Source organism: Ranitomeya variabilis, chromosome 7 (genome assembly GCF_051348905.1).
Source record: "Ranitomeya variabilis isolate aRanVar5 chromosome 7, aRanVar5.hap1, whole genome shotgun sequence".
NCBI classification, from domain to species: Eukaryota; Metazoa; Chordata; class Amphibia; order Anura; family Dendrobatidae; genus Ranitomeya; species Ranitomeya variabilis.
Window position 1 is genome coordinate 225,198,901 of NC_135238.1, and position 23,603 is coordinate 225,222,503.

General features: G+C 41.6%; 1 protein-coding gene and 1 long non-coding RNA gene across 6 annotated transcripts in view; one reads left to right on the forward strand and one right to left on the reverse strand.

Moving 5' to 3' along the window:
- Positions 1 to 23,439, reverse strand: part of LOC143784589 (uncharacterized) — a 34,475-nt gene extending 11,036 nt beyond the window's left edge. The window contains exon 1 of the long non-coding RNA XR_013217834.1: positions 23,330 to 23,439. This is a non-coding gene — a long non-coding RNA (uncharacterized LOC143784589). The remainder of the gene's footprint in view (positions 1 to 23,329) is intronic.
- The window catches only part of LRP1B (LDL receptor related protein 1B), a 1,636,337-nt gene continuing 1,635,609 nt past the window's right edge, over positions 22,876 to 23,603 (forward strand). For all 5 annotated transcript variants that reach the window (XM_077273024.1, XM_077273022.1, XM_077273019.1 and 2 more), the window contains exon 1: positions 22,876 to 23,365. In XM_077273024.1, coding sequence (XP_077129139.1) covers positions 23,281 to 23,365 — 85 coding nt within the window. In that variant the 5' untranslated portion in view covers positions 22,876 to 23,280. The remainder of the gene's footprint in view (positions 23,366 to 23,603) is intronic.

Consider the following 23,603-nt stretch of genomic DNA (forward strand, 5'->3'; position numbering starts at 1 on the left):
GGCGCTGTTTTTAAAAAGTCCTCATATTTTTCACAAATCTTAGTTTTCATCCAGCTTTTACCAACCCTTGAGTGACAAATATGCCTTTCAGTCATACCTCCTAATTCTGTATGGCTACACAGGTTTATAATTGTGTCTATGAGACACTGAAGATCTGGATTAGTGGTGAACTCAGCCTTTCCATGCTGTTTTCTAGAGACACGTCCTCAAGCTACTTCCTTTGGAGAGATAAATGCTATATTGGTTCCCAGCACCTAAAAGAAACCAAGACTGAGGCCCTTGACACCAAGGGCCAGGAGACATTAGCATGGTCTGCCTCTATGGTATGTATACCCTAGATTGTGGGTGCTAATACAAGGTTGTTCTTGGGCCACCAAAAGTGCTAATGCTTCCATATATAACAGTGGTCATCTCAAGATTCGGGACCTGGGTGAACAGTAATCTTTAGAGTTGCTAAAAATATGGCTCTGGTTGCTGTGATGGCTGAAATATTTGTGATATATTTAACTTTACCAACATTTAATATTTCTTAAAACACAGCAAAGAAAACGCTAATCGGGAGCAGAACCAGTTGAATTTTCTTTAGGTTCTTTTTTTTCAACTTAAGGGGAATATTCTTTAAAAAATGAAACTGCCTCTTTGTTATCTAGGTGAGGTCTACAGCCATAGGAAAAATGAAAACCCTCGGTCATAATTACTACAACTGTGTGGAATTTCTCATCGCGACTCACACTGTATGATAAATCTGGCACAGACTGTCTATTCTAAGTTTATAGTATTAATGAGTTATGCTACTTTTCAACAACAATTTTCAACAAAATTTTGGTGCAATTTTGGGCCATAATGTTGCATCTTAGCACAAGCTCCTTTTTCACAAAACCATGCCCATATCCTGCTAAGCCGCACTCATTGTCGAGTGAGGTGCAGTTAATCGACAAAGACAATTAATAGACAAAGGTCCCAAATCATCAAAGGAATTTCACCAGAATTCAGGAGCAAATTGCTTTGAAAAAGCACAAAAATTTGGAGCCACAAAATTTTTTGGGTGTTGTTATGCCAGTTTCTACCAGGTGTGACAAAATGGGCAGAGCTTTATTTAGCTGTGGCGTGACAAGGGTGTGGCAGGGACGTGTAATTCATAATGAGCTGTGGAATTACCTATACCTGAAATCTTACTCCAGTCAGGACTGATGTAAGTATTCTGCCGTGGCACACCTCTACATGAATAAAGACCATCTGGCTCCACCACAACCCCTCATTAAGATGAGTGAGAAGATCACTAGTCTTGATGAATCATGGCCAGATATATGTGGTGAAAGGCATAGCCTGTAGGGTTTTTTTGTATTCTGGTGTATTTAGCTTAGTGAAGCCCCCTCTTTTTTAATGTCAGGTGCAGGATCAGAGGAGCTTCTTAGTCTTTATAATGTCCTGTGTCATACACCGTACTCTTGTACTAGGTATAAAGCAATGTATCAGAATTACTTAGAATATTCATCTAAGTACCACTGAAAGTAGCGATGAGTAAATCAATTTGATGCAAGTCGAGTTTGTGTTGAATTTTATGAAATTTGCAGGACTCTTTGAATTTAAACTATTTGTTATCGAGGCTCTGAAATAATCAAATAAATGCCAGCCACCATTTTACACATTGCAGATGATTGCATTAGCCGTAGCTAGCTTACGGTATATGACCTCAGGTGTTGTCACACAAACTTTCCCCATATTGCCTTGCAGCTACCACATCACTTAGTATAGCATAGCCAATCAGGAGTAAATATCATAAATTGTATAAAAGCCCAATCAGGGAATGCAACAGCCATTTTACGGTGATTCAGGATAGTATGAAGATGTCACAGCTCACTGCTCAGCAAAAGAGAAAGGAAGAAGCACTGAGACATGTGTTATACAATTATAGCACTGAAAAAATGAGCATAGTAGTTTGGTAGTGATTGAGATTCAATTGATAGAGAGATAGAAGAGGTTCCAGCGGCAGTGTCAGATTGATTGATCAGTTAATATGTTACAGCTGGATTCTGTTCAGCTGCATTTGAATCCCAATTAAAAGCATATTTTTCTTAATTCTTAATGCATCAGAAAGCAGAAACAAAACAGCACAATATTTTTACCGAAAAAAAAAAAAAAAAGGAAATCTGAGCCAGTCAGAGATTGAGTGCTTGCTTTTCATAATTGACTGCACTTAGGATTTTTATCTCTTATGCAATATTGTTTGTGAAGAGGGAATAGCTGTTTTTTTTTAAACAAAAATACAAAAGAAAACTACTCAAAAAGTGTATCTCACAAAATGTGTGAGTTGCACTGATTTTCTTTGCACATCTGATTTATTAGTCAAAATTACATCCTTAAATGACACACCAATTGAGTACCCTGTTTTAATTTTATGGCCATGTCATACCTACCATTTCTAACTATGTCTTTTTCGGAATAGGGTTGAATTTTGTAAAAAAAAAAAAAAAAAGTAAACATAAAACAGCTGTTTTTCTAGTCCAATTTGAAAACCGTACTCTTCACACCTATACTGTGGTTTGCCGCCACATTTTTTTCCTGTACAAGTAATTACCTACCTAGCTTTTTTGTTAATCCTTTTTGGTAAAGAATTGGATTGAATAATTGTGATAGAAAAGGTTGTCAAAAGTTATATATTGTGTCATAAAAAATGGTTGGTAAAAGAAAAAGTGTCAATAGCAATGGACAGAATACTGTACAAGGAAAAAGGTACCATATAACGTCTAAGAATGTGAGAGCAGATAATTATAGGAGAAGCGCCATCACTACTACTTGTACCAGCTGACGGGGTAGTACTACTAGCAAAAACAGACAACAATTGGCTTCCTTTGTCGCTGGTAAGCGAATTACTGAGGAGGAGGTGGTGAGAGTTATGAAGCATGTGGCAAATCATTCAGCTCAGACACAGCAGGTTGATGTTACCTCTGACAGTGACACCGTCAGTTTGACTCTGTGTTCTGCACAGAACCATCTGCCTGATCACAATGATGAGGATGGATCAATTTTGTACCATTGTTTAACAAAAGAAAAGAACTATGAAAAGTCTGTCAGTCTACTGGTATTAAATATGGTGTGGGTTACTATCCTCTTCTATGGCATGGTAACTTTGACTCCACTCCTGCAGTGTTTTTGTTAAAGAATTTGAAAGTGATTGAATACAACCAAAGGAGAACTCATAATATTACACAAGTAATTGGAGGCTTTGCCTTATTACTATTTGCAGCAAATCGATTTTCTGAAAGATGCAATTTTTTGAGAAATCTAATTACAAGATTTATTCATCCCTGATAGAAAGTATTTTTACTTGGTAGTGCATCTTGTGAAAATATATTTTTAAGGTACATACTAAGGGCTGAAATTTTATGAATATGGCATATAAAATGATACAAGATTGGCTCCTTGAAGGAGTTATCTTGCGTTATGCATAATGATGTCTATTTAGGACATTGTTCTGTAAACAAAAGGAAATAAGAAACAAAAAAAAAACAATATTGGTTCTGTTAATCCTCAGCTTACAGGGTTACACAAAGCCAGACAAATCGCTTTTCTACTGCTCCTGAATCTACATTGATTAAGTTTCTTAAGTAGCAATTCTTGGCTTTTATTTTTTTTTTAGACTTCTTTTTTTGACTCTTTATCCAATGAGAGCAGCTGCCTGGCAACTACTGTTTGTTCTGAAGTACAGGGCAAAGAAGGGGCAAAAGACCAAAGTCATGTATATATTGCCAAAGGCTCCGTAGCAACCTAAGAGGCAATGCCAGGACTTCACTTAAAAACAGAATATATGAAAAAAAAGCCAAATGGGGAAGGGGCCTGACAGTGCACAAGTGACTGAACTAATTGCAAATTAGTTCCCATGGGCAGAAACTTGACCTACATATCCTCTAAATATAGTTCCCCATGTACATCACAAATAAGTTATATGACTTTAGGAAAAGCAGCGCTACCTAGTGTTGAGGCAGATTTGCAGTTCGGTCCTATGAAATGAACACAAAGACAAGAATGGCCCTGTTTTTTGAATATTAATTACCCTGGTAAAAACTTTAGTATCAACTTTTCCCTATTATATATAACTGTGAGTCTAGGACAGTGTTTCCCAAACTCCAGTCCTCATGGCCCCCACAGGTCATGTTTGTTAGGGTTTGGCGGAACGCACCAAATATTTATTTATAAAGTAATAGGTGCGTTCGCAACCTGGGGTCCACCGTGCAGGAGTAAAACCTGCTGCTAGTAACTGACGGTACTATATGATGGTATAAGTGAACTCTGTTACTTCACAGAGACACTTAAGACAAGAGAACGCTGTGCCCTGTTAACCTCACAGAGGAATACAGCTACCAAATAGAGCTTAGTGGTCATGCAGTCAGAATAGCACATGCTAAACTCCTCACCAGAGGTGCCGGCATTCTAGTGGCTTATTTCAGCCGGGCCCTGAATCACTCACACAAAACTCCTCACCGGAGGTGCCAGTATTCTTGGGGCTTATTTTAGCCGAACCCTGAAATCACATACATAAGACCACACTGGCGCTGAACACACAACTTAGTTGATACTAGCGCATGGCTGTGCAGCCATGCAAACCTTTTATAGCTGCAGCAACTTCAGGACCTTCCTAGAGGACCAATGGGAGCTGCTACAGTATCTGAGCAACTTCAGGACCTTCCTAGAGGACCAATGGGAGCTGCTGCAGTACCTGAGCATGTGACCCCTGACCTCCAATGAGAGGTCTTACCCTGGGCATGCTCAGAAGGAGAAAAGCAGGACTTAGTCCCAGAGACGTCTGCTCGCTGCTGACCAGTACTGGTTACAATGGCTGAGCCTGGAAAGGCAGCAGTAATCATCCGCACTATATCAGGCTGAGCCAGATGCTGGGACTGACGTCTCCACTGAGCAGGCTCCACTGTGGCTGGAGAAGAATGGGAGACTGCAGCGGAGATGGCTCGAGATTCCCCCTGTGCAGAGGCAGGAATTCGACCTCTAACAATGTTTTCAGGATTCCCATAGTGTTGTACAGGTGACAGAATTCCTGATACCTTGATGATACTTTCACCACCTGTGCAATATTAAGGAAATCATGAAAACTTGACATGTTGGGGACATTGAGGGCTGGAGTTTGAGAAACAGTGGTCTAGAGCAGTGAGATCACAGAGGATTGTTCAGACTGGCTACAAAGTAGCCTATGTGAAGTGAAGTCATTTTACGTAAATCCTTGACAGCAATCTAGAATTTAAAAAAAGTCTCAAATAGTATTAATGACAAAGGGAGATGAGTTAATAGGTGAATTATAATTGAATTTGTGGTAAATTTGTAGGAATTTATCGGATCAGGCATATTTGAAACAGTTTGGGGTTTGCTATTTGTAAATTGCCTAAAATGGCTACTGCCATTTTAGATATTGCAGAATCCAGTATCAGAGAGAAAAGCAGTACATGACCTCAGGCAAAGTTCAACATAATATTTTGCAGGAATCACATCACATGGCATAGCACAACCTATCAGAAGTAACTATCATAGTCTGTATAAAAGCAAAGGCAGGGAATGCAGCAGCTATTTTATGGTGAATCTGGATAGTGAGAGAATGTCACAGCTCACGGCTTAGCCAAAGAGATAGGGAGAAAAAGCCATAGAGCACTGAAGGAACTGTGTGACAGCACTCCAATGAAGGCAATTAGAGTGCGAGGAAAAGGGAACTGGAGGCTCTGAAGTACTTTAGATTTGCAACTAGCTAATTTGTTATGAATCAAATTTGGGAAAATTTAGCAAATCTGTGGAATTTGAATTTCAAACTATCTGCTCATCTCCATTTGTCAACAATTTCTGAGCAAGTACAAATCATGAACATTATGAGAATAAGGTAACACGTTGAACAGCTTGAGATTTCACTCACCATGTTCCAGCTTTAGACATGAAAACTGTTTAATAAAAAAAATCTCAAATACACTTTGAAAAAAATAAAACTTTTTTGTGTGAATTTACTAACATTTCATTACATAATTGATACAATGTTTCTGCATGTTTTCAGCTAAAAACAAAATATGTTGAATGATTCTACACCAGTCAAAATATTCTGATATTCTGTTTTTAGCTGAAAACATGCAGAATAAAATGTTACAATACTAGCGCTAGCTAAAGAATTCCGAGTGGTACTGCCTGAAGCAAGGTTATGGGGCAAAGTTCACACTGGAACACTAGCTAAGCAGCTAAGTTACTGAGTAGTTATGGATTATTCTCTCTCTACATATACTGTATAGACAGTATATTATTATTTATTATTATAGCGCCATTTATTCCATGGCGCTTTACATGTGAGGAGGGGTATACATAATAAAACAAGTACAATAATCTTAAACAATACAAATCACGACTGGTACAGGAGGAGAGAGGACCCTGCCCGCGAGGGCTCACAATCTACAAGGGATGGGTGAGGATACAGTAGGTGAGGGTAGAGCTGGTTGTGCAGTGGTTTGGTTGATCAGTGGTTACTGCAGATATATATGTACAGTATATATACATATATATATATATATATATATATGTATGTTTATACATATATATTGTCTACCCGTAACTCTGTCAGAATGGGGTTCACCATCCCATGATATTTGTGTCCCTTTGTGCGTTACAATATGATCATTAGATCTGTTATTTTAGTACATATTTAGCAGTGATGATAACACTGAAAGGTCAAATCCGAACTGATGACCAGGTTGCCACTATGTTGGGTGTTACAATCTTGTCAGTCTGTGACGGCAAAAAGGACAATTGGTGGAGAAGTCGTCAAAGAAAGCCCCAGTCTCTATTTCTTCATGGACAAATCCAACCTGTCTGCCACGTTAGCACTATGTTGGGTACCGCAATTTTACAAGGGCTCAAGACACAAGTGGTAGAGCGTTAAAAATAAATCCCAGCCATGATAACATTCTAGAATCAAATCCATCCACTCATCAGGTTTTCATTTTGTTGGATACTGTAGTTTTGCAAGTCTATGAGGACATGGGGTCAAGTGGTGAAATAGTCAATTATTTCTAGATACTTTGTTAAGGTCAAATACAACCTGTCTGCAAGGTCAACCCTGTGTTGGGTATTGCAGTATTGCCAGTCTATGAGGACACAGAAGTAAGTCACACTTACTATGGCAGAATAAACTTTTCCTCTTGAATTACTAAACCTGGATGGAGCGCTGTTCTTCTACTATTTTGGTTACTTGATTGTCCAGGAAGGTTCCCCGGAGTTTGAACGGGCGCCCCAACAAGTGAGTGCTGTCAGCCCTTCCTTTTTTCCTTACAGAGGTAAGTCACAGTCTATAATTCTCCAAGGAAAAATCCAACCTAGCTGCCATTGTGGCACTATGTTCGACACTGCAGTTTTATAAGGTCACATGAGCCCAGGACACAAGTGGTAGAGAAGAGTCTTAGTCACTCATGACTTACAAGTTTCCGCTACACTGGATATTATAGTTTTGCAAGTCTATGAAGACATTGGGGTCAAGTGATGACATAGTTAAAATAAGTCCGAACTCAGAAATTCTTAACGGTCAAATGCAACTTGTCTGCAAGGTTGCCGCTATGTTGGATATTGCAGTCTTGCCAGTCTATGATGGCACAGAGGTAAGTCCCAGTCTATAATTCTCCAAGAAAAAAATCCAACCTGGCTGCCATTGTGGTACTATATTTGACACTACAATTCTATAAGATCACAGGAACGCAGGACATAAGTGGTGGAATGGTGGAGGTAAGTCCTAGTCGTGATAACCCTACTTAACCGCCGAGTTTCCACTATAATGGAAATTGTGGTGATTCTGAAGTATAAGTCCGAATTTTGATACTTTTCCAGGATTAAAAGCAACCTTGTAATGTCTTCACATCCTGTTCCATCCAGATGTGTCCTGATCCCAGAATTCCAAGCGGAGGAAGTTCACCGACCGCCATATTGGGACACCCAAGTGATGGGTATCTCAATACGGAAACTGATGGTGGCACCAGCCTCTTGCCCGGTACCACTAGTGGAACACCATCACACCACACACACACACACTGTATATGCCATACGCAACACACACAAACATACACTGTATATGTCGTATGTACCACATACACACACTGAATACACCGTATGCACTACACACACTGAATATGCCATACGCACCACACACACTGTATATGCCGTACACACCACACACACATACACACACACTGTATATGCCGTACGCAGCCTCTTGCGCGGTACCACCAGTAGAACACCGTCACAAACACGCCACCGCTGGGATCAGCTGAATGATTCACTGACCACCGCCATCTTTGTACAGGAGGAGCGCATGCACAGTTTTAATGTGACCGCCGCTATCTGTCTGCACAAAGATGGCAGCGGTCTGATTTACTGCACCTGTGCAAATTCCACACAGGTGCAGTGAATCATTCGGCTGATCCCGACGGCAGATGCGCGACATGTCTACAGGCAGAGGAAGCCGGTCACATTAAAGGGGTTTTCCCACAAACGAAAGTTCATTTTTAGTGATGAGCGAGTATACTCGTTGCTCATGCTTTCCCGAGCAGGCTCTGGTGATCTCCGAGTATTTGTGACTGCTCGGAGATTTAGTTTTCCTTGCCGCAGCTGCATGATTTGCGGCTACTAGACAGCTTGAATACATGTGCGGATTCCCTAGCAACCAGGCAACCCCCACATGTACTCAGGCTGGCTAGCAGCTGTAAATCATGCAGCTGTGTCAACAAAAGCAAAATCTCCGAGCAGTCACAAATAGTCGGAGACCACCCGAGCATGCTCGGGAAAACCCGAGCAACGAGTATACTCACTCATCACTATTCATTTTAAAAATTGCCTGTGTCTGATCGTGTATGGAGCATACCACATCTCCTGGGCAGGGGAGGAAGCAAAAGACAATACTGACATTACAGCAGGGAATCACAGAGGATTTATTTTGTAAGGTAAAATATTTCACTGACTGTTTTTAAACAATATTTTACCTCACAAAATGTATCCTCTGCGATCTGCTGTAATGTCAGTATTGTCTTTGAGGGGAGAACACAGCTCAAGAAGGAGAGAGACAGGGGGGACAGCACATGGGGTAGACAGGTCAAAGAGCACAGACGGGAGAAGTCAGCACATGGGGAAAGAGAGAGGGGATAGGTGGGTGAGCACATGGGGGTAGAGGTTCTCAATGCTGCAAAGCCTGCCCCCATTGTGACATTACCGCCCTCCCAATGTGATGGCATCAGGCCTCCATCTAGTAGACTTAATAAAAGTCATTACATAAAGAACTGAAAGATGAATGATTAAAGTTGGCAAGCAGAAAACTACTTAATTGATCGACTTATATACATCGCCACCGCTGTCTACAGGTTGTGTCTGGAATTTGATTGGTCGTCTTACATACAGCGCCACCGCTGTCTACAGGTTGTGTCTGGTATTGCACTAAATAACTTGTACAGAGCTGCAATACCACGAGCTACCTGAAGATGGTGGTGGCACTGGTTTAGGAAAAAGGTAGGTATGTTTTTATATTCATGGACAAGCCCTTTAAGTCCAATTCAAGTAGGCGAAGAAAACTTCATGGGGCCAAACTGTTGGGTTATATATTCCAGTAAGGTTCTCATTACACTTGTTCTAATTTTAGGAAAGATTTCCAATACTAAAGTCGATTTAACCACCCGTGATGGTCTTAACAAAAACCATTATAAAATATGAACTCAAAATCTACATTTCCATAATTGCTAATTTCAAAATTACCGCTGGCTGGTAATTAATATTCATGTGTTGTTTTTGACTGGCAAATAAGAATGATTAGTTTTACAATGTCTAATTCATCACAATAAGAGATTTCATAATATCCCATAATTTGATGGATTCATTTATTTAACTTGTCAGTGTTAATAACCCCGATTACAATGACAAAGCCGGAGATGAACTGCAGACGCTGCGCCATCACTGTGTGCAAACTTTGATTTCTCTGTTCACAAACTCTTTTCGTTTTCATTTAATTTTAATTAACTTTTCCTATTACTGGTGGGAACATTGCTGGCAGCGTGGGGCAGCCATGAACTCACTGTCTGACCACATAAACACAGTCCACTTTGCTGTTCATTAGTGCAGACATTAGCTGCTCGTTGCAGACACTTCGGGATTCTGCTTCACCTAAGAGAGAGTGGCTTCGTGTGCCCTTTCTGAATGGCAGAACTCAGGACCATCTCGCAGTGATGTCATTCCTGTCCGCTAAAAGCCCAGATTGGAAACTTAATTTGGAAATTATTAAAATGCTGCTGGATGGTTGAGATTCATGGGAAACACACTGTCCGTGCGTCTATCTCGCCGCATTAGTCTGACCCCGGCTTCCTAGAGCAGATCTCTGAGCTCTTGGGTGTGGACTCACCTCTGTGCTTTCTATCCCTGAAGCTGGGCTCACAGCTTGATCCTGACCTTTGATCTGCTACAATTTGGAAAAACTTTTAGGTGAGCAAACAAGAAAACCTAGGGGCAGCACATGAATTCTTTTGGTTTTCAAAGTTATCTAGACTGCAAAAACGAGAAATAAAACGACCCAAAATATTGAACAGCGTCAATTGCAAGTAGTGGTTTTATGCCCAATAGCTAAATAATTCCATACAATATGTTTTTTTAATCTTTAAATGATGTACAGCAGAGGTGTCAAACTGCATTCCTCGAGGGCCGCCAACAGGTCATGTTTTCAGGATTTCCTTGTATTGCACAGGTGATAATTTAATCACCTCCACAGAATGATTCCAGCACCTTGTGGAATGCTAAGGAAATCCTGAAAACATGACCTGTTGGCGGCCCTCGAGGAATGCAGTTTGACACCTCTGATGTACAGTACATCACACTGTCCAAACATTAGGCAAGAGGTCACTTCCTCCAACATGATCAACACACTATGCTCCCGATGCTTTTATCTTATTGGGTATGGCACGCTATCTTAGCTCCCGTTTCATGACAACTTATTGTAACAAGTGGTTGTGTCCTTGCTAATATCATCACACCAGTTTACAAGTGACTGCCTCACACAAGATCAGCACACTGTGCTCCTGCTGCTCCCACTTTATTCATTATCTGATTGAGTGCAGCATGTTATCTCTACTCCCATTTAATGGCATCACCGGGTAACTTACAGAAAAGTCATCACATTAGTTTACAAGTCACTGTCTCCCACATAATCAGCCCGCTCTGTTTATTCATTATATGATTAAATGCACAGTGCTATCTCTACCCCATCTTATGGTAACGCCAGGTCACTTATATAAAAGTCATCAGTAACATGATCACATTAGTTTACAAGTCATTGCCTCCCACAAGATCAGCACACTGTGTTCCTGCTGCTTCCACTTTATTCATTATCTGACTGAGTGCTGCATGTAATCTCTACTCACATTTAATGGCATCCTTGGGTCATTTACAGAAAATTCATCAGTAGCATGACCACATTAGTTTGCAAGTCACTGTCTCCCACATAATCAGTCCACTCTGTTTCTGCTGCTTCTACTTTATTCATGATCTGAATAAATACACAGTGCTAGCTCTACCCCCATTTTATGGCATTGCCATGTCACTTATAGAAAAGTCATCACTAACACGATCACATTAGTTTGCAAGTCACTGTCTCACACAAGATCAGAACACTCTGTTCTTGCTGCTTGCACTATATTCAACTCCTGTCGTTGCAGAGTTACTTATAGAAAAGTCATCAGTAACATGATTGATCACCTTTTATTACAGGTCATTGCCCCCCGCATGATCAGTACAGGATTTTTCTGCTGCTTCTACCATATTCATAAGCAGATTCAGCACCACCTACTATTTCTATCCCCATTCCATGGCATCTTCCTATCACACAGTCCAGTCTTCACTAACATCATCACACAAGTTTATAGGTCACTGCCCCCCTCAGAATCAGCACACTCCTTTTCTCCTGCTTCTAACACATTTCAACATTTCATTTAGCATAGCATGCTATCTCTTCCTCATTAAATTAGCGTCACTGCTACACTTAGTCCAGTCCTCGCTAACATCCTCAAGTGAGAGGACAAGTCACTTCCTCCACCAAAATCAGTACATTTGTCTCATGCCATAATTCTCATAGTTTATTCTCTTTAGTGTGTTTTAATTTTCCTACGATATGAAACTGCTCGAGTCCCTGCCACACTGTCTCCTACTTGCCGCAAGAAAAACAAATTTTCCCCCTGAAATACTCTGTGCTTCTGTCTTCATGATATGTCCCTGTCACACATTGCCCAATCCTCATTTCTATCTTATCAAGTACAGCAATGAACCCCCATTGCTTGACTAGTCCATTTCGCATAGCCAAACCTCACTAATATCAACTTAAAAAAAGGCAAGTCACTGGCTCTCACAAAGTCAGTACACTCGTCTTCTGCTGCTGTCATGATTTAAATAAATTGAGGGTATTACAATTCCATCGACATGAAATGTTCTAACTTCGTGCAGACCTACCCTCTACTTGACAAAAGAATAACACATTAACATCATCAATGAGAGGACAAGTCACTGCCACTTACAAAATCAACACACCCGTCTCCTGCTGCTGTCATTCTAATGATTTAGTGGCTATCTTTTTTTTCTAGACATTGACCTAATCCCATGCATCCTTTTGCTCTAGTTGACCCAAGATTGTCACATTCCCTCCTTGAAACACTCTGTGCTGCTGTTAATATTCCAATTATATTGCCTATTTTCACCCAACACCGATTAAACGGATTTTGTTAGAACACTTACACCCTAAGCATTGCGGGGGCTTCCTATTAAATCACTTTTATATTAGTCTTTATGAGCCTATTGTTATCCTAATCACCCCCTGCCCTCTTTATTATGATCGATTTTTCAAAAGCCCCTCCCTGGATGAGCAAAAAAAAAAAATCTGCGCCAAAAAATCCCCCCCCCCCGTTCTTGAAGCGCTATCGCCACCACAGAACAACAGCAGAAAATGTAAATTAAAATATTTCGTATGTGCATTTTGATGCCTTTTTTTTCTCCCCTCGTAGGATAAAGGAACAGTCACTTGAGCTGAATTGCTGTACATTTTGTACCGTATAATTTGCTTTGTAATATATGAATAAATTATAATACATTTTTTAATTTGCCGTAAAGGATGCTATCAATGTCAGGATGTCTACAGCGTAATGAGATACCTGTAATGTTACACAACCGGGGTAAAATAAGGAAGGAATTTAGTGGAAAGTATGAGATGAATATCAAGAAATCAGGATTCCGCTTATCATCCGCTGATTAAAAGACAAAGGAAATTGATTGGTTGCTATTGGAGACAGATCTTCTGCTTCGTAAGTGCAATACAGAGTTAGACGATTGTAACATGACAATATAAAGATTCTTCTGAGTTCTAAGTTTCAGTCTTATGCAAGTTTTCAGTATTAATGGCCAACCACATGGGGCAATATCAACTATAGGGGCAAAGAGGTCATCTGAAATGGACAAGCCATATTTATTTAGTAGAGTTCCCCCAGATCAGATTGTTCCAATGCTACGATCACAGGTGATCGCCGAAAAAAACCCTATTCTCACTTTCCCTACAGCACACCCACTGGTCAAAATAAGTATTACACCATTTTTATTCAACTGCCATAAGGAGTCTACATTACAGATGAGTGACTCAATTTATTACTAATCAAATTTGTCGAATATCTCCAAAGAAATTCAAGGTCGCCTCAGTACAATTTTTGGGGGGATTCAATTTGCAGAAAATGTAACTTGCGACCCATTTGTCGACATTTTGCTAATTAAAGAGCTGAGAAGGGGTTAAAAATTATAAAATCCCAGTTCATTAGCTGTTAGTGGTTGGAACCATAGATATCTACGCTATAGTGATGCCCTGCACCTGGGGTAAGTGACATAGCTAATCAGAAGGACTATACTACATTTCTAATTGGAAGCATTTGCTAATACTATTATCACATTGGGATAGGATTTTTGAGATGGGAATACCACTTTCACTTCAGATCGGTCTTTGCCATTTTTCAGTCTTCCGTATTGACGTGTGTCCATGTGTGAGTACTAGTTAGGGATGAAAACCTGGACCAGAAACCAAAAAGGACCATTCTGAAGATCGATTCATAGCTTGGAGAGGGCTGGACAGAGAGCTGCAGGGGCTGGACAATTGAGGGGAGCGCCCTCCATTTATTGTGCTTTCGAGCCTAGGACGTCAGAGACTAATACCCATCTCTACACGGCATTCGGTCTGCAGGCCAATGAGATCTAATCTGCCAGAATTGAATTTTGGAAGATCCGCTCATCTTTAGCCAACAAACTGTGTCATCCAGGAAGAGACATTCCCTCAATTTCCAGCCAGGCTAACATCTGAAGGTCTTAAATAGGGAACCCCTTCCTCTATCAACTCTAAAATTCTAAAAAAAAGTTAATAAAAAATGTATTTATTTCACTTCTATTAATTAGTACAGGCCATTATTTGTTAGTCCTAGTTATTTCTTCCATCAAGCTCTCTACTAAATCCCAGGGAATAATTACTAAGTATCGGTTTGCCGACAAGACTGGGTTAAGTCTACGCTGGAATAAGGTGCGCCTCTTAATGAGTTTATGGCATCTTTCAGCACCCGAGTCCCATAGCCAAAGACTGGAATACATTTTTGTCATAATTTTCACCATTTGTTTGCACAAATTATAATGATTTTGTCCACCATGGTGACGACGCAAATCACAGCTAAGCTCTACCTACTTTTCTAAACTTTGAGAAAAAAAGCCAAGAATCACAAAATGTTTGCAAAACTGCAAGTTACACAAAAATTTTGAAACATTTCTAGCAATTTCATAGCAGAAAATGGGCAAACATTTTTTGATGAATCGGGTATAAGGAGCAACGTTTCTCCTTATGGAGAGTGACATACCGGCTCTGGCATGCCGAGGAAAGGAAGCTTATGCTGAAGCAATGATCTTCCCGGAAATTTAATATGCAAATTGCCTCTTCTGAGAGGACGAGGGCTTGAACTCTATAGCGCCATCTGTTTGAAGCAGCGATCCTACAAGTCCTTATCCACCTTTAACAGGCCTTGCAATGTGACTTAGGTAGCGATGGGCAAACCCCCCCGATGTCTGTAATCGGTGGGTTCACCCAAGTTTTATGTAAAGTTCGAGTTTGGTGCCGGAGATGACACGAACTTGCATCCGAACCCCGAACTCGGACTTTGCATATATGGAATGGGGAGGAGGGGAGCTGTAAAAAAAAGCAGAAAATTAATAATAAACATAATTATACTTACCTGTCCAGCGACATGTCCTCCCGTCCCGCCATCTCTCGGTCACATCTGCTTCCGGGGCTGCTCATTACCTTCTGCCGGTATTCACTGCACTCGGCAGTCTTTGGCTTTTCCGGCAGTGTTCATGCAGTGACGTCATTCCAGGAACACTGCCAGAAAAAGCCAAAGACTGCCGAGTGCAGTGAATACCGGCAGAAGGTAATGAGCGGCCCCGGAAGCAGATGCGGCTGGGAGACGGCGGGATGGGAGGACGCGTCGCTGGACAGGTAAGTATAATTATAATGTTTATTATTTTCTGCTTTTTTTTAAAGCCCGAACTGGACCCGAACTGTAACACAGGTTTCCCATGGAAACCCGTGTTCAGGACCGTGTGACCAAGCACTATGTGTTCGGTACAGTCCCAAACTTTACAGTTCGGGTTCGCCCATCCCTAGACTTAGGATAAAAGCCAAATTAGAATCTCAGTTTGCAGATACAGTGTTTCGAGGTATGGCCGCCCATCAGTGCAAAGTATGAGATCTGATTTGGCTGGATGACAGGCTCTGGACTGAGTTCTAAGGGGTAACGTTTCTTCTTGCGGAGATATCCAAGAAGTATTGTTTCTCCTTGCGGAGACTGACATGCTAAGCATGCCGAGATGAGGAGATTTAAAGCTACAATGCACCTCTGGGAAATATGCTAATTATGCAAATTGTCTCTTCAGAGAGGAAGAGAACTAGAATTCTAGTGCCACCTATTGGAAGGTAGCAATCCTACAAGTCAATGTTGACCCTTTAATGAGCCTTGTCACGTGACTTAGGATAAGAGCCAAACCAGAAGCCAAACCAGCTGAAAATTGAGATTCTGGTTTGGATCTTATCCTAAGTCATGTGACAAGGCTCCTTAAAGGGTCAACATTGACTTGTAGGATCGCTACCTTCCAATAGGTGACACTAGAATTCTAGTTCTCTTCCTCTCTGAAGAGACAATTTGCATTCTTGCGGAGAGTGACATACCGGTTCTGGCATGCCAAGGTAAGGAGGCTTATTCACCATGCAATACTTGATTGAGTAATCAGAGCGTTATATTGAGGTCCTTGGCCAAAACAAGGGCTGCAGCCCAGGTGGAATCTTGGAGCCAGACGACTCTTCCTAAGCTTTGGTGAGGCAATGTTTCCTATCCCCATTTTTTGCTGTGACTTCCAGATCAAGAGTGTTGGGGACATGTTTGCTGGGGACCTTTCTTATTTTGGAACAAGCTTGCAATTAACACATTGCACTTTTTTTTGCACTTGGGTCAAAAACAATTCTTTGTGCCTTGCAGCCTTATATTAATTGTGTGCCCCATTCGCTATCTCCTTGCAATGAACACTTACCAATGTGTCTCCATCCCTGTATTTAATATATCTGCAACACAACAACATAAATGTATCCGGCGAGTTACTTCCATAATGTAATGAGTTAAAGTCAGTGACATTGAAATAATTGCAAGGGGAATAATGAAGCGGGTTAAGGGCTGCGCTTTTTATATACCTTTATTGATTCTTCGAGGTGATTCCCACCAGCAGACCACAAGGCATTAATATCTCTTGTAGAATTGTACACCATGTGCACATGTGGATTTCAGCGTTCGCAGGACTCGGCGTGATAAATGAATTCTTGGAGTAACATTAATGCATACAAGGCAGGCTGCGTATTAGGCGGTTGAACATATTTCTGCTTAGGCTCTTAAGGTGGATTATTGCTGTTTAATTTCATGTTGGAGCTAATTAAGGCGATTGGATCCTCCCCGTATGACCTTGGGTTATGTATGACATGCTCTCCGCATCGGTATGTGTTACATTTATCAAGAGTTAATAAATATATGTACAGAATAATAAATAGTAAGGCCGTGATATCCCTTCTGTCAGTATGATGGGTGATTGAGCCAGCAACTGATTTTGGTCTCCTGCTATTGAGAGGGGGGAAGCGTCAAGATCGGGACCTTGGACACGCTTGTGGGGGGGCAATGATCTCCACTCTATTGTATGAGGATTACAGCACACCAGAAGCTAAGTCTACCTTTATTGGGCTTTTGTTATTTTTTTGCCATAGGGACTTAACTAGGGACATTTTAGTCTCCTTTTAGACTGCGCTCTTGCCCACGTTCAGTGGTCCCGTTGGGGTCTACATTCGAACTGGATTCATGCATATGTGCCGACGAGGCCATAGATTATAGTCATCGTGTGCTTTGAGGTGCATCATTATTTTCTTTCCCAGCCTTGAAAATGCAATGGAGTAAGATACACCAAATTCATTAAGAGGAGTGTGTCTTTCAATGAATTTGGTGAATCTTTCACCTGCCGGTTACAACCAATCTGGGAACAGAGTACATTTCTGTCATAATTTACACCACTCTTGGAGCTTACAGTGAATCTGTCAGCAGGGTTTTGTTATGCAGTCTGAGAGCAGTATGATGTAGGGATAGAGACCCTGATTCCAGCAATGCACCACTTACTTGGCTGTGTGTTGCTGTTTCAATATAATCAGTGTTTTATCAGCAGGAGATTATCACTACAGGACTAGGTATCTTGTGCCTCCTGGTCCAACCACAGCCCCAAAACTAACTGGCAGCGTTCTCTATGCACAGTGTACACAGAAAATGGCCAATCAGTGGTGTGGGCGGGGTTATATACAGCTCAGCATTCCGAGCTCTGCTAGATCTTCATAAGAGAAAAAAGTGATACATCATTGGAATCAGGGTCTCTGTCTCTAAATCACGCCACTGTCAAGTTACAAAGCAAAAACCTTCATACAGATTATTTTTAAATTATGGTGAATGTGCAGGTTGAGCTCTGCCATATCCAGTATTCACAAAGCTTCACCCACTTTCCAAAAAGTTGTCAGAACTGACCAGGACTGACTGGTGTAAAAATGCCAAAAGTTGAAAGATTTTTGTGCATCTACAAATGGCAACTGACTGGCGCAAGGTCTCCAGCGCCTCCTATTGGAAGTAATAATCCTTGCATCCTTGAAATGATGATGAGGATAAAGTTTTTTATACACAACGCGTTTCAACACCGTGCAGCCATCTTTATCAAGTGAAGAAAAAAAACGAAACATCTACAAGACTTTGACTATAAAGCCAAACTAGAATCTTTGAAAAAAAAAGACTTTTTATCATTTTGTCCCTGGGAGCATTGCCTGTCTTAGAAGACTTCCTACGCTCCTATCCCCCGATCTCCATCAAAGCCCTGACATGCAACCGACCAGTCGCCTACTTGACGAAGATCCCTGAACACGGCCATTGCTCATGGATGTCTTTTCCATTTGGTAAAGATTCTAGTTTGGCATTATGTCCTGAGTCATGTGGCAAAGTGCAAATACACCAAGATACATTGATAGTTATACATACACTCATGAATGGCGACAACACCCCACAACCTATCAGTGTACTGTATTATGGGATGTGTAGAAAATGAAAAGATCAGGACATTGTAATGAGGCGCTCAGGTCATGAGTACGAGCCCTGGCGGAAGTCAACCAGGGGCCAGAGCAATAACTGATGGATCAGACAGCTCCACACATCATTATCCTGCCATCATAATACAGCCATGTGTTTGTGATTACGTATTCCAGTGGATGCTAAAATCCCAATAAATATCGTTTACTCTTCACAATCCCACCCAATTATAATGCCGTACCCGCATATTAATCTCTAGCTTGGCTGTGATGCAGGATGATGCAAGCTCCACTAGATGGCAATAGAGTGGAGGGGGGCAGCAAGTCTGCAAAAGCAGACCTGCAGCGCTGCAGCGAGGCTACCACCAGGTGGCAGCAGAATAGTCAAACAAGCCGGGTCAAAACCTAGAGAGTAACGCAGTACAAAGGGAAAACACCAAATACAGAGTCAGCGGGGCGCCAGAGGGTCAGTACCAGTAAGAAGCCGCAGTACCAGAAGCAAGAGACGAAGTCAGGTCAGAACCAAAGCCAAGTCAAACACCGGGAAATCCAAATACGAAGTTGGGACGGGGTGATAGGATGGAACAGACAAGAGCAAAGTCAGCTATAGCATCAGGAAATCAGGGAAGCAACAGAGTCAGATACTCACGCTGTAGGCAAAAAATATAACTGACACCGGCTGCAGGATGCAGCAAAGCTAAATAGCAAACCTGAACCCAGTATGAGGCAGAGCACAGTTAACCCCTGACATGACCAGACTGGGAAAGGGGTAGACAAGTCTCAAAACCTGGTCTGGATCATGACAGGCTGATTCTCCATTGACATTTCTAAGAACACTTGGGGACATCCTCTGAGACAGGATGGCCCAATACAATATGTGGACAAGAGCTAGTCCAGGATTTGGAGACAGTTTAGGGCTGATTATGTTAAAGAACTTACACTAGACCATATTTACAGACTAACGGTGCAGTCAGATGGCCGTATAAATCAGACCGAGACTGGAACTTAGTGCTTGGACTGGCCGGCAGCTCTCCCCACTCAAGAACGAAAGCTGCATAGAAATACATGAAGCTGCCACACTTGGGTCAGACTCAGGAGAGCTTGCAGCCAGTCTGTGCTCAGCCTGCTTTATACGTCCATTTCACTACTCCCTTAGGGGAGGCTCTACAACCATTTTCCAACGTAGTGTAAATTGTGTGTTTATTCCACTGCTTCTTTTTGTGCAAAAATCCACTGCACTTGACAGTCAAACCAAAGTGAAAACTCATGCCCACGGTGCGTATAAAGATGAAGGTGAGCGGTGCGTTTTTTGGTGATTTTTTTGTTCCTTGAGGCTTCTATTGGGAGCCTTAACAAAATGACCATAAAAATGCAACAGTGTTTTAAAGTGCAGAAGACTAAAATAGAAAAATGTAGCATCGAATCTACTCCAAAAGTGCATCATGAAAAGCGAAAAGTAGAAAAAAACAAAACAAGCAAAATCATAATAATAAGAGATAGAGTGGATCATTACTGCATATTCTGGTACGGAGAAATGCATAAAAAAGTAATGGAAAAATAACATGTGAGAACAAGGCTTCATGCTATCAATATGCAATCAATATGAACTGCAATTTATGCAATTTCCAAAAGGTTTATTTCCCCATCCATCACCATATACAGGATGGGCCATTTATATAGATACACCTGGGTGGGTCATTTATAAAGTTGGATCCAAAATGGCCGACTTCAAAATGGCCGTCATGGTCACCACCCATTTTGATAAGTTTTCCCCACGCCATATACTAATGTGCCACAAACAGGAAGTTTACCAACCATTCCCTTTTTATTTAGGTGTATTCATATAAATGACCCACCCTATATAACAACATAATATACATGAACCAGTCCATAGGATAACACTATATACCTGCTAAAGCCTCTGTGTTCCCAAAGCCTGGGACCCAAAATAACAAAGGTAAGGGCCCTACTTTAACAAACCCCGATGGACCCTCCACCTGACAACTGTAATAATCTATAATACAATACCTGTTTCTGGCTTTGCAATCATGCACTAACAATTAGACGGCAGAAATCTCATTAAATACCTAATTAAAAGTACAGAAAGCCAAACATACCGTAATGAAAATTGAGCTTTGCAGTCATTATCTCACCTGATCTGAATAATACAAAGACAAGAGCAAAAAGAAAGAAAAAATAAGGAAAAAATAAATAAAAACACATAAAGCCCCCCTAGCCTCAACACCAATGAACACCCATGAGCAATGGAAACCAATAGGTTAACAATTCTTCTATCACCCCATGTAAACCCCATGACTTATGAGAACGTCCTATTATGTAATGTCACCCTGCGTTATGCTCGGCTAACATAAGGGGGCATCCTCTGTTCTCATACTGAGGGTCTCTATTCATTCTATTCATATCTACAGATGCTGAATCATCCATTATGGCCCTCTGTTCCTGTCCCATACCCATGATACTAATCCATCAGGAGCCCAAATTCAGTGATCTACCAGTAATAATAACCCCCAATTCTGATCATCACCTTCTGCTCCCTATAGATGCGCCCATGTAATCATGCAGAAATACAGATTCTGTAGGATAAATGCATGAACATGTGAATTACCTGCTGTGTGTGCAGGGTGTTTGTTGTAAAATATTTGTTTGTTTAATGTATCGGTTTCCAGTCTGTGGATGTATCAGTCTGGGGATGTATCAGTCTGGGGATGTATCAGATTAGGAATGTATCAGATTAGGGATGTATCAGTCTGGCGATGTATCAGGTTTGTATCAGTCTGGGGATGTATCAGATTGGGAATGTATCAATCTCTGGATGTATCAGTCTGTGGATGTATCAGACCAGGGATGTATTAGTCTGGGGGTGTATCAGATTAGGGATGTATCAGATTGGGAATGTATCAATCTCTGGATGTATCAGTCTGGGGAAGTATCAGATTAGTAATGAATCAGTCTGCGGATGTATCAGGGATGTATCAGATTAGGGATGTATCAGTCTGGCGATGTATCAGGGATGTATCAGATTAGGGATGTATCAGTCTGGCGATGTATCAGGAATGTATCAGTCTGGGGATGTATCAGTCTGGGATGCATCAGTCTGGGAATGTATCAATCTCTGGATGTATCATTCTGGGGATGTATCAGATTAGCAATGTATCAGTCTGGGGATGTATCAGATTAGAGATGTATCAGATTGGGGATGTATCAATCTCTGAATGTACCAGTCTGTGGATATATCAGATTAGGGATGTATTAGGGATGTATCAGTATGGGGATGTTTCAGATTAGGGATGTATCAGTCTAGGGTTCTATCATTATGGTGATGTATCAGTCTGTAGATGTATCAGTCTGGGAATGTTTCAGTCTGGGGATGTAACAGCCTGGGGATGTATCAGTCTCTGGATGTATCAGATTAGGGATGTATCAGTCTAGGGTTCTATCATTCTGGTGATGTATCAGTCTGGGGATGTATCAGATTAGGGTTCTATCATTCTGGTGATGTATCAGTCTGGGGATGTATCAGATTAGGGTTCTATCAGTCTGGGAATGTATCAGTATGGGGTTGTATCAATCTGGGGATGTATCAGTCTGGGGATGTATCATTCTGGGGATGTATCAGTCTGGGGATGTATCAGATTAGGGATGTATCAGTCTAGGGTTCTATCATTCTGGTGATGTATCAGTCTGGGGATGTATCAGATTAGGGTTCTATCAGTCTGGGAATGTATCAGTCTGGGGATGTATCAGATTAGAGATGTATCAGAGTGGGGATGTATCAATCTCTGAATGTACCAGTCTGTGGATATATCAGATTAGGGATGTATCAGTATGGGGATGTTTCAGATTAGGGATGTATCATTCTAGGGTTCTATCATTATGGTGATGCATCAGTCTGTAGATGTATCAGTCTGGGAATGTTTCAGTCTGGGGATGTAACAGCCTGGGGATGTATCAGTCTCTGGATGTATCAGATTAGGGATGTATCAGTCTAGAGTTCTACCATTCTGGTGATGTATCAGTCTGGGGATGTATCAGATTAGGGTTCTATCATTCTGGTGATGTATCAGTCTGGGGATGTATCAGATTAGGGTTCTATCAGTCTGGGGATGTATCAGTCTGGGGATGTATCATTCTGGGGATGTATCATTCTGGGGATGTATCAGTCTGGGGATGTATCATTCTGGGGATGTATCAGTCTGGTGATGTATCATTCTGGGGATGTATCAGTCTGGGGATGTATCAGTCTGGGGATGTATCTGCTCCTGTTGTGTTAATTGCCCTTCCTTAGTAATAGATGTGCTGTGTATGGAGGGCAGGGGAAGTCTCTGGTAGATCTCTGTGATCAATCAGTGGATCCTGCTCTGCTGGCATCTCTCTCTGCCCCTCTCCTGTGATGTAAGGCGTACTCTGCATTGAGAAGACACACAAGCAGCTCACACACATCCTCCTCACCTCCAGTCCTGCTGGAAGCAGAGGAAGGCAGGCTGGAGCACTGAGCACTGAGCACTGACTATTGTACATTGCTGCTGCTGCTGGCTTCACCCTCTGCCATGTCTCCCATCCTCCTCGCCTTACTGACTCTATCAGGATTATTATTACCTCTGGCCAAGGTGCTGACCCTGGGAGCTGGAGCAGGTAAGGAACCTTCATTTCTTCACACCAACTTATGAAGTTCTCCCTGGAGCTCCTTGTCAGGACTGATCTCTGCAGCTTGTGGATGTGCTGCTGCTGGTGCTACATTGTCTGTGCTGCTGGCCAGGCACTGAGCTGCCATGGGAAAGTACAGTATGTGCAGAATCAGGGGGCTCTGTGTACTCAGGGGGCTGCATGGATGACATGGATGTGCATTCAGGGGTTTGGGGGAAACAATCAC